Below are 12,777 nucleotides of genomic sequence, written 5' to 3'. Positions count from 1 at the left end.
CATTTGACAACTTTTTAAAATTGAGGTATGTTTTCATAACCATATAAATCACTCATTATAAGTGTATAATTCAGTATTAATTAGTAAATTTAAGGATTTGCACAACCATCAGCACAAATCAGTTTTAGAACATTTACATCACCCACAAGGTTCTTTTGTTACCCATATCCATTCAATCCCCACTCTCACCTCAACCTCAGATAAACACTGATCTGCTTTCTGTCTCTATAGATTTTCATTTCTGGATGTTTTACATAAATGGAATTATATAATATGTAATCTTTTGCTTTTGGCTTCTTTCACTAGAATAATATTTTTGAGGTTCATCCATGTTATAGAATATATTAATAATTGGTTCCGATTTATTTTTGAATTATAATATGTTGTATGGATATAATACATTTTGTTTAGCCATTCTGCAATTGATGCACATGAGAATTGGTTTGTTTTTGGCTATTTGGATAATGTTGCTATAAATATGTGAAAACAAGTCTGTGTGGACATATGTTTTTATTTCTCTTGGATGGATATCTAGAAGTAGAATTTCTAGGTCATATGGTAAATTTATGTTTTAAAGAAATTGCCAAATTGTTTCCCAAAGTGGTGGTACCATTTTACGTTTTCACCAGTAATGTAAGAGGGTTCCAGTTTTTTCACATGCTCATCAATGCTTGGTATCATCCGTCTTTTTTTTTTTCCCCCTGAAACAAAGTCTCACTCTGTCACTCCGGCTAGAGTGCAGTGGCGCAAGTGATTCTCCTGTCTCAGTCCTGAGTAGCTGGCATTACAGGCATGCGCCATCACTCCCGGCTAATTTTTGTGTTTTTAGTAGACATGGGGTTTTACTATGTTGGCCAGGCTGGGCTTGAGCTCCTGACCTCAAGTGATCTGCCTGCCTCAGCCTCCCAAGTGCTGAGATTACAGGCATGAGCCACTGCACCCGGCTCATCAGTCATTTTGATGATGGCCATTACATGAGTGTGAATCTGTTGTTCACAATTGTTTCACTTTGTGTTTTCCTAATAACTTTATGATGTTGAGCATAATTTCAAGTTTTTATAACCCATTTGTGTATGTACTTTGGAGAAATGTATTTTCAAATATTTTGCCCACTTTCAAAATTGAGTCGTTTTTCTTTTTCTTATCAATTCTCAAGAATTCTGTGCATATTCTGAACTAAGTTCTTTTCCAAAAATATAAATTTCAAATATTTCCTTCTAGTCCGTCTTATGTTGTCATTTTTTAAAATGATGTATTTGAAGAGCAAAATTGTAATTTTAGTAAAGTCCAATTTATCGTTTTTCCCTTTTTGGATTGTACTTTTGGTACCAGATCTTAAGAAATTTGTATCTAACGCAAGGTAATGAAGATTTTCAATCTGTACTTCCTTCTAAAAGTCTATTTTTTGAGTTAATTTTTATATATGTTGTGAAGTATGAATTGAAGTTCTTTTTTCAACATGTAGATCCATTTTTTACTGTACTACTTGTTAAAAAGAATTTCCTTTCCCTATTAATTATCTTGGCATCTTTCTCAAAAATCAGTTGACCATAAATGAAAGGGTTCATTTCTGAATTCTCAATTCTGTCCCAGTAAACTACATGTCTATCCTTATTCCTATACTACACTGTCTTGCTTACTGTAACTTTAAAGTAAGTTTTGAAATCAAATAGTGTAAGTCCTCCAACTTTGTTCTTCTTTTATCAAAATTGTTTTGTCTATTTTGGGGTCCTTTGCATTTTCATATAAATTTCTGGATCAATTTGTCAGTTTCTAAAGAAAAGCTTTAGTAGATTTTCATAGAGACTATATATTGAGTTCATAGATTAACTTGTAGAGAATTGTTATTTTAACAATATTGTTAAAATTGGAATCCATGAACATGAGATGTTTCTCCATTTATTTACATATTCTTTAATTTCTTTAGTGTTCCAGTCTTATAAAAATGATTTCTAAGTGTTTTATTTCTGTTGATATTATTGTGAATGGAGCTATGTCTTAATTTTACATTTGGATTGTTTGTTGCTAGTATATACAAATGTTATTGATTTTTGTATTGATCTTATATCATCCTATGATGTTGCTAAACTCATTTTTTAGTTCTAGTAGTTTCTTTATAGATTCCTTATAATTTTCTACATATAGAATAATTTCATCTGCAAATAAAGACAGTTTTATTTCTTCTTTATCCTTTAATATCTATTTTCTTGCCTCATTGCACTGGCTAGATTTCCCAGTACAAAGATGCATAGAAGTGGTGGATGCCTTATGCCCTGTCTTAAGGGGAAAGCATTCCATCTTTCATCATTAAATATGACATAAGTATAGAGTTTCCCCTGCCCCACATGTCCTTTATCAGTTTGAGGAAGTTCCTTTCTAGTCCTCATTGTTGAGAGGTTTTCTCATGGCTGTTGGATTTTGTGGAGTACTTCTTCTGCATATATTGAGATGATTATTTGGTTTTATACTTTATTAATATAACGTAGTTCATTAATTGGTTTTCAATGTTGAACCAACCTTACCTTTCATGGAATAAATCCCACATGGTCATTGTGTATGATCCTCTGTATATACTGCTAGATTAAGTTTGCTAGCATTTTGATAAAGGTTTTTGCATCAATGTTTGCAATGGATATTGGTCTGTGGTTTTCTTTTGATCTTTGCCTAACTTTGGTATTAGGCCTCTTAGAATGAGTTGGGAAGTGTTCCCGCCACTTCTGAATTCTGAAAGAGTTTGTATAGGGTTGGTATTATCTTTGGATGTTCATATAATTAACCAGTGAAGCCATCTCAACTTGAGCTTTTCTTTGTGGGAAAAATTTTAATTACTAATTCAATATTTGTGTTACAGGTTTATTTACATTTTCTATTTCTTTTTTAGTTAGTGTTGGTAATTTGTGCCTAAGAGTTTTTCCATTTCACCTGTTGTCTTATATGATTGGGATAAGGTTGTTTATAGTATTCCCTAATAATCCTTTTAATTTATCTAGTATCAGTGGTGATAACATAGTTTCATTACTGATTTCTATAATTAATATCTTCTCTGTTTTCTTTTTGTTTATTTTGTTTTGATATTTGGTCAGGCTAGTGAAAGTTTTATCAGTGAGACTTTTGGTTTCATTCATTTTTCTCTATTGTTTTTCTATATATTTTACTGAATATATTATATGTAATATAATACTATAATATATAATAATATATATAAAGCTTAAGTTACTGATTTGGAACTTTTCTTCTATTTTACTCTAAATGGTTAAAGCTATGATTTTTTTTTCTAAACCCTGCTTTATCTACATCCAATAAATGTAGATATGCTGTAGTTTATTTTCATTTACCTCAAAATATTTTCTAATTTCCCTTGGAATTTCTTTGTGAGTTAATATCTAAATATTTAGAGATTTCTAAAATTTCTCTCTGTTTTTATTTCTAACTTAATTCTGCTGTGATTATAGAATATATTTTGAAAGCTTTAGCAAACCCTTCAAATTAATTGAGACATTATGTTTTCTAGCATTTGCTTAATATGTAGAATATCCATGTGTGCTTGATAAGAATGTGTATTCTGCTGATGTTAAATTCTGTATTTTATAAATGTCAAGATTTTTTTGATGGTGTTATTTAAGTTATTTGTCTCTTTTCCAATTTCCTGTCTAGTTTTTCCATCAATTTTTGAGAGACAAGTATGGAAATCCCCAACTATTAGTATTAAATATTTTTCTCCTTTCAATTCTGTCCGTTTTTATTTTAGTACTGTAGGGGCTCTTCTGTTCAATGCATATGCATTTCTAATTGCCAAATTTTTCAGATGTATTGGCCTTTTATCATTATGAATGTCCCTTTTGTCTCATAATTTTTCTAGACTTAAAGTCTATTTTGTCTGATATTGATATAGACATTCCAGCTGTCTTACGGTTACTGTTTGCATGATGAATCTTGTTTTTCTCTTTTTACTTTAGCCTATTTATATCTGTGAATCTAACATGTGTCTCTTATAGATGTTATATAGTTTGATCTTGATTTTTATCCAATTTGATAATTTCTGCCTTTTGATTTGTGTTTCTTCCATTCATAGTTAATGTCATTATTGATATGGTTGGATTTGTAGCTTCCACTTTACTGTTTTCTGTCTCATAGTTTTTGTTGTCCCTCTTTTCCCTTTCTACCACCTTCTTTTCTATTACATATATGTAGTGTGACATTTTAATTATTTGGTTTTGATTTTTAAAGATAAAATTTAAAAGGCATTTTCTTAATATTTCTTTAGGGATTATAATACACAAGATTATAATTTATCTTGTCATAGTTTACTTGAGGATAGTACTGACTTAATTCTAGTGGAATAGAACTGCTTTGATCCGATATAGCTTCATTTCTTTTCCAAATTTGTGTTTTTTCACATATATTTATATATTTTATAAATCCAGCAACATAATGTTGTAATTATTTCCTCATACAACTTTAAGTCTCCTAAAGAAATTAAGAGATAACAGAAAAATTGTGTATTTATATAGTCTTTTATTTATATATTTACTATTTTTAGTGCTCTTCATTTCTTTCTGTCAATTTGAGCTATTGTCTAGTGTTATTTCCTCTCAGCTTTAAGGACTTCATTAGGTATTTCTCCTTACAACAAATATCCTCAGTTGTTTCTCTGGGAATGTTTCATTTCACCTTTATTTTTGGAGGATAATTTTCCTGGATAGAGAAATGTTGGTGGACGTGTTTGCTTTCTTGTTTCTTTTAGCGCTTCATTTCTCTGCCTTCTGGCCCTTCTTATTTCTAATGAGAAGTCATTAATCATATTCTTTTTCCCCTGGACGTGATTTGTCATTTTTCTCTTGCTGTTTTCATAACTTTTCTCCTTACCTTTCAACAACTTGACTATGATATGTCTCAGTGTGGATCTTCTGGGTTTTGTTCTAGTTGGCATTGGCTGAGCTTCTTGGATCCATAGGTTACTGTTTTCCATCACATTGGGACATTTTTCAGCCATTAGTCCTTCAAATGTTTTTTCATCACCCTTTGTCTCTCTCCTTTTTTTCTAATTCCCATGAGATGTATGTTGGTTCCCTTGATATCCCATAAGTTTCTCAGGCTCTGTCCACTTTTCTCCTGTCCTTTTCTCTCTGTGTTCTTCCAACTGGATGATTTCCATTGATCTATCTTCCAGTTCACTGATTTGATCTTTTGCCCTTTTAAATCTGCTGTTGGGCTTACTATACTGAGTTTTAAAATTTTGGTTATTATACTTTTCAAATCTGCACTTTTTATTTTTAAATAGTTTTTCTTTCTGTATTGAAAGTTTCTATATGTTGTTCATTACTGTCATGTTTTCCTTTAGGTATTTAACACAATTTTCTTTTAATTATTTTCGTATCTGTATAATAGCTATTTTAAAGTCTTTAAAGACTTTGTCTGCTAAATTCTACACCTGGGCCCATTCAGGGACATTTTTTATTGACTGCTTTTTTTCCTCATTGTGGATCACACAAGTTTTTGTCCAAAATGTGTTTTTTAAAATAGCATGTGGTAGTAGCTCTGGGTTTTGATTATTTTTTCCCTGAGGGTTGTTTTTGTTTTTTTTTATTAATAACTTCCTTTGTCTTAATCTATGGAATCTGTATCCCTCATGATATGTGACTGCTGATTTCTCTGCTTAATTTTTTTTTCTTATTCTAATTTTTATTTTTTAACCTGGTTTCCTAGGGATTGCCCTGTGTCTCTGTAGCTTAACTGTTATTTAATGATTGATCAGAGGTTGTACTCAAACACTGGGACCAGCCAGTGCTGATGGAACTGTGTGCGAATTGAGGAGCACATGCAGTATTTAGGCAGTTTGGAAGTCTGTACCAGCTTTAACTTTACACTGGGCCCTCTTTCGTCTCCTTTGTGCATGTCATTACCTCCTAGTCAGATTGCATAGCAATGTGGGCAGACTGGGTGGCCTGGTGAACTTCAGTAGCCTCTGTCTGCCTGTCTCATCTTCATTTACCCCCTGCTATGTTTCTTGCTATACCACCAATGTGCTGCTTAGCTCTACCAAGTCCATAGCCTTAGACTTATTAATTTCTTTCAGTTTGCTTTTTTCGTTGACAATATCACTAATGAGTTTTTTGGCCTCCACTCCAAATCAAATCAGTTCCCTCTCGTGTCAGCCCCTTCCAGAAGTGAAGCTGCTAGTTTTCATGACCAGCCCTACCCTGGTAGAAGTACTCTCCTGACTGAGCTATAAATGAGTGGGAGCAGCCCCAGGCAAGAACATCTCTGACTCCCACTGTTTTTAGGCAGAGTTCAGTGGTTCCTCACAAATAAATGTTTCTCAATTTGTTGTTTATGACTGCTCGATTTCCAGAGCCATGAAATCATTGTTTTTGATAATTCTGTTCAGCTTCATAGTTGTTTCTTAGGGAGATTTCCTGACTGACTTCCACATCACCAAAAGTCCTGCCTCACATGGCAACTGTTAAAATGGCAAGTTCATGTGCTGAAGTTCTACTTAACAAGGAACCATTCTATAGATTATTGGTACCATTTTGGTACAAATTTTGGATCTCTGGTAATCAGAACAATCTGTTCACCATGCTACCCAGTCAGCCCACCTTGCTATACAATCTGTCATCTTAGTCCTGTTTCATGTGAGCAATTTTACATTTCTGCAGTAATTGCCAGTAACTTTTTTGTGTATTATTTTCTTTTGAATACCATATGGGTGGCATCTGACACTGTTTGTAATGCTGAATTTAATGGAAGTTTACAAATAGGTTATTCTATGATTCTCCTTTAAAAATGCAGATATACATATATGTATATAATATTATTCTCTTCCATAACACAGAATGTTTAAATGGTTAACATTTTTGCTGCAGTATAGCTTTCTGGCTCATGAAAAATGAAAGCTATCAGCGATCTGGGCAATAAGATTCATCGCCAATAGTCACTAGCAACAGCACACAGCATTTTAATATCAGTGAGGTCCACAGCTAGCAGTAAGAGCTGGTGTAATTGAAAGACGTTTAGGTGCAATCATTCTGCTGTTTGCTCCTTGCCAGGTTCAACATGGGATTGTGTGAGTATTTGAAGAAAACAGCAATTTTTTCATATCTTTGAAAGATTTAAAAAGCGTAGATTAGTGCTTAAATTTAAGAAATGTGGTAATTTAAAATCATGTGGCTCTAAAATAAAAAGGTATTTTATTTGTCTGGTTGATTAAAGCTTTAGAAAAGCTACGCCTTGGATACAAGTGAACCGATAATTCTGGTCTAATGTTGCCGTGGTAACAACTCATGCTGATATAATTGAGAACATCTTATACATCCTGGTTCGAACATTTTCTCCCTGCCATTTTGAGTTGTTCTAGTGGTATATGAAGGAGGCTGGGATTACTAGCTTGAAAGAAATTCAGTCTAGTTATAGACATCTTTGGCATTAATCTGATGTTTACTAGTGGTATCTCATGCTAGGCAGTTATGCTTTGCTTCTAGGGGCTTCTCTTTTTAAAACAAAAGAAAGCTCTTTTCGTTTTCTGTGTGCTGCATGCTCCAGTGTGTGTGTTTACACCATCGGTTCTTCTCCCTCTAGAGATTAGCATAACTCCCTTTGCTGTTGGATTGTTGTTTTGAGCAATATGTTTTGGAAAGGTTGGTTTTCATCATGAGTGGTAAGTATGCTCTCTGAGACTCTGCAGCTGTTTATTTAAAAAAATACATTTATAAGAGGAAAAGATATTTTTAAAGGGACAGTTATAAAGCCACAGCTACTGTGAATTATATTTTGTGGTGACGCTTTTGTACTTAGGCATTATAGTAAATTGCCTTCAAAAACCAGTAAGAACTGTAAACAATTAATGGCACTATTAATAATCAATACCAATAATCAGTTTCTAATTTTCTTTATGGTTTGATTTATTGCATTTGTTGGGCACTGTTATTAATTGTGTTATAAATTAGTGAATAGACTAACCATAAGAGAGTATTTTCTTTTAGTATCTGATCCTGAAGATAATTAGTTTAACTTTCCTTTGATTAGCTTTGTCATCCTAATGCTAATTTTTATTAGATTATTTTTATTAGATTTTTTAAATAGTAATTTTGAAAATAAGATGCTGCCAAAATTTTTTTGATGTCTTGGTTGCTTTTACCTACAATTTATTGAGAAATAAGGATTTAATGATGAAATAATTAGAGCATTTTGGTTTTGTAGGGTTTGTTAAAATTTTTAATAAACAGTTTTTTGGGGGAAATAATATTTTAGAATAAGTACGCTTGTGACAACTAGTCTTTTTTGTTATAATGTGATCTATTTTTTCTAAATATTTCCAAAACTGTTTTTTTGAAAAAATATACTACAGTATGTACTGCAGTTTATCACAGGGTAAAAGCTGTCACTTCAAGCCAAACCTGCAGCTAAAAATAGATATCCTGTTGTTAGAGTGAAAAACATTTGCTTAGAGCATAATTCATTAGCATCTTTTGCTTAACTGCAGAATAAGATGCTTGGAAGTTAACCTTTGATTCAGATATTTTTCAGAGAAGTAGAATATGGTTTCTCTGATAACATAACAGTCCTATAATTTGCTTTTATAAGATTTGGAATTGGAATTTGGAAACTGAAAGGTGGATTTTTGCTGTATAATGATAGAATTCAAAATTGACGAACCTTTTCTTTTGTAACTGGAGATCACCTCATTATAACCAATAAATATTCTTTATCCTGCTGCAGTGCAATATAAACCTCTTAAACACTGTTACATATTTGTTTATAGAATAATATTAGATATTAAAGGGACATTTTAACATGCAAAATATTAAGAATTAACTGGATTGTTATTTTCCTGTTACTGAAATAGATCTTTCTAATCTGCTGTTTTAAATTTGAACTAATATTACAACAACAACTTAACATTCCTTAGGATTTCTATGGATATCAAACTGAATATACCTGGTTATCATACATATATTTATTTGAATCAAGCCAATGTATATTTTCTCTTTGAAAATTTGGCATATAATCTAGAATCTTTAGGTAACCACCGTGGTGTTCTGGAGGTTTTACAACAAGATGGATTGGATTTAGCTGAAGGAAAATGTTATTGCTTCACTATTGCTTTATTTTTCTTTAAAAAGCTATGCATTGTAGATAGCATTTGATATATTTGATCATATTGGCCTTCTTTTCTAGCCATTTTATCCCACAAATACTCATAGTAATCACAACTAGGTGTTCTGACTTTGTCGAGAATGCCCAATTTCAACTGATTTTAATCATGTCATAAATGGTTAAATGTCCTAGCCATTTCAACTTGGAAAATTACAAGAGAAGTGTGGTTTTATTTGTAAAAATAAGCAAATGCTAGGCCTTTTAATCTAAGTCTGTAACTACACATGTGGTATTTATGTGTACGTGGTACTTTTCTCATTATAAGGGTATTCCTTTTATCCTTTGCCAATTAAATGTTGGTTTTCTCTGAGAATCTATCTTTGGCCTTCTTTTGATGCTACATTTTCTCCAAAAAATCTCATCCATGCCTACATCTTCAGTCATTACCTGAACATTCAGTTCAAAAGTGGATTTTCTTTTATCATCCCTAAATCTGCTCCATTTTCATTGACTCTGATATCTGTTAATGATCTCACTGCCCATGCAGGAAGTGAACACAGAAACCTTGGTCATTTCTAACTTGTTTCTTACCCTCAGACATGTACTCAGTCGTTAAGTTCTATTGATTCTACATCAAAAATCACTCAATATTCTCCAGTCTTACTGACACTGGGATGGCTTCTAGATCTCTTCTCAATCCTATTACAATAACTGCATTACTGGTCTCCCAGCTTCCAGTTTTATATCCTTCCAGGCCATTTTCCACACTGAAAATTTTAAAATGCAAATATGCCCATTTTTTAACCTAACATGAAAACTTTCAGTTACTCCCTATATTGCCTTTAAAATAAAAGTTAAGCTCCTTATTAAGTCACATGCAGTCGATGACTTACCTTTTTGGTTTTGTTTGCAAAATCTCTCTCACAAATTTTGATCTAGCCATACTATATTACATATAATTCCTTGCTACCTTTCCATATAGTCTTTATCATAAAAATTTAGAGAACCAGTCAGTACCTCCAGCACTGACCCTGTGGAATTAGGTGATTTCTCTGTACTCCCAAAGCAAACTTACAAACTATAACAATTATTGTATTATGTGAAATTATAAATTTGTGTGTCACTTTCTAATCTCTAAATGTTGAACTCAATTCAAGGATAGTGCCTTGTTCATTGTATGTTTCTAGTAGTCACCCCAGTACCCCAAACACAGCAAGGTACCCAATAAATACTTAGAGATTTAATGATAAACTAAATATAATTCATTTTTACATACTTGAACAGTTTCCTTACATTGCCAGTGAAAAATATCAGTGTGGGTTTTGATTTGTTTTGGTTCAGAAAAATACAATAACCATAGTATTTACTTGTTCCTTTATCAACTTTGTAGGATGAAGTCATATAAAATGCTTAAGAAACTAAGTTGTACCAATCAGTACCTTTATCTTTCTAGTATTTAAAAAATTGGTTATAAGTGTGAAAAGAGCCTTCACTTTCTAAATGTTTTTCTTACGTAACATAACCCTTTTTGTGAAGTTTTTGCTCTTGTAAAGCAAACAAGGTCTATAAAGAAATACTAAAGGAACTTCTCTAAAAATCAGTCAAACTATTGTAAGGCCCTCTTGTTTAGAGGATGTAGCAACTTACTCAAATGAGCTTAAGCAGAAGAAGATACAGGTATTATTAGGATGCAGAGGATGTCATGGAGCTCAAAGGCAAAAGTAGAGTTGAGCTGTCCCAAAGAATAGAATTGATTTGGAAAGCTGACTGGAATCATAATAGTACCTTTCTCAGTTTTTCTCTTTGAGATCACATGACATCTTTACTTTTTTCCTTGTATTTGCTTTATTATCCTCACTGTGTAGTGAACAGGTTTCTCTGATGCTTGTGCAAAATGGAGCTTAGTCATCTGAAAGTTTCAAAGTTTATGTGCTCTCCTAGTTCATGTGCTTTTTGATGTAACTAGCATCATTATATCAAAATCCTGGGTGAGAACCCTGGCCCAGCTGTAGTTGAGGGCAAATCTCTGAAGAAGAAGGTATGAATCTGCTATGAATTACAGCACCATACAGACTTGAATACTAACACTTCATTAATTTCCCTTTCTAGATCCTGACTGAAAATACTGTTAGAAAAAAAAAATTGGGAAAGCAGTACATCATTTCTGAAATTAAAGATGGTTATTTGCCCAAATATGTACAGGATTTTGATGCTCAGACTCCAAAGTCTAATTAACAGTTTTAACTTGAGTAGCTTTTCTTTATGGAAAAGAAAGAAATAATAGTTTCACCCTCACTAACTGGGAGGGATGAGGAAAATAAGTGGAAGATCCAACACTGCTCATTACTTTCATTCTAAAACAGCTACAGTGGGACAACCAAGAATGTATTAGGCCTTTTCAAGTTGAAAAGTGGCCTCTCTTTAAATATAGAAGACTCTTTCCTGACATAGAAGGCATCACTACCAGCAAGGAATCCTACAGTCCTGGCCACATTCCCATTTATGAAAGTCACTGGATTACTTAACTGATAATGTAAATATGTGTACACTAAATGATGTGAAGAGTTTAGTCTAACAGCACCTAAACAGGAAGTGAGAAGGGCAAAAGAAAAACCACTTACCTTATTTGGGGCATTCGTAAAGTTTTGAAAAGCTTGTAATTGTGCTTGAATGAATATAAAAGAAAAGCAACAATGTGGAACCTATAAAAGAGGTTATACACCATAAAACGATAAAGTTACAGTCTCCAAGAGTTAGAGAATGAACTTATGTTTAGAAAATATTTGTGCAGGAGAGTATAAACACAAAAAATTATAGATGCCATCTGTGTTAATTCTTAAAATTTCAAGTGAGCATGGAGTTAGTGAACTAAGACATGAAACAAAGATAAAACAAGAACCTAGAATGAAAAGATTACTGGCTGAGAGGCAGGAATGGAAAAGAAGCATAATGATGTGATAGGAAAAAGTTATAAGAAATAAACCTGGCATTTTTCGAATATAAAGCTGCATTAGAGGCAATAAAAAGCAGAATAATCACTGCAGAAAAGTAAATTAATAATGTGAAGATCTCTACAGATAGACCCTAATAGAATGTAGAGGAAATGGACAAGATAAAAATTATAAGATGAAAGTATGTTAAATAAAAGCAGGACAAAAAATTATAAAATAAAAGGACATTTTACAAATTGAATGGATAGCATTCCACAGAACTGAACAAATATGATTTATAGAACAGAAGCAATAATCAAAAATATGATTCAGGAAAACTTGTTAGTTGAAGAAAAACTTGAATCTTTAAATTGAAAGACCTCATTTTGTCTTAACAAGATTAACAAAGATGCCAATACCTAAATATATCCTGGTGAGCATTTGGAATTTCCAGCATAAAAAAATGAAATCCATAAACATTCTGATGTCTTTTCATCTTACAATCTAACATGAAGCTTGTCCTAAAAAGAAAAAAATCCAAAACTGGAGACTAGATAACTTAAAAATCTTTTGAGGGCAGAAATTATTTAAGATCAACAGCACCTTGAAATGCTGAATAAACTGTAACAACTGCCCCTTTAAATAAATACCTGAATTTACCCTTTAAGTGAATTCTAATTTAATTAGAATTAAATAAATTCCCAAAGTGCAAAAATTGAAGTGGTAAATGAAAACCAGAGCTGTAAGGGGG

At 32.4% G+C, this 12,777-nt stretch overlaps 1 protein-coding gene across 8 annotated transcripts in view; it reads left to right on the top strand.

Moving 5' to 3' along the window:
- The window catches only part of PRKACB (protein kinase cAMP-activated catalytic subunit beta), a 158,652-nt gene that overhangs the window by 77,770 nt on the left and 68,105 nt on the right, over positions 1-12,777 (top strand). For 3 of the 8 annotated variants that reach the window (XM_003260253.3, XM_003260251.3, XM_003260252.3), the window contains exon 1: positions 6,828-7,066. The exons of 2 other annotated variants lie outside the window; for them this stretch is intronic. In XM_003260253.3, the coding sequence (XP_003260301.1) occupies positions 7,057-7,066 (10 nt within the window). In that variant the 5' untranslated portion in view covers positions 6,828-7,056. Of the gene's footprint in view, positions 1-6,827; positions 7,067-7,209; positions 7,658-12,777 lie in introns of those variants that run through there. 3 more of the 8 variants (XM_030825135.1, XM_030825134.1, XM_003260249.3) reach the window with 2 other exon arrangements.

This window comes from Nomascus leucogenys, chromosome 12 (assembly GCF_006542625.1).
Source record: "Nomascus leucogenys isolate Asia chromosome 12, Asia_NLE_v1, whole genome shotgun sequence".
NCBI classification, from domain to species: Eukaryota; Metazoa; Chordata; class Mammalia; order Primates; family Hylobatidae; genus Nomascus; species Nomascus leucogenys.
This window is presented reverse-complemented; position numbering and strand designations above follow the sequence as displayed.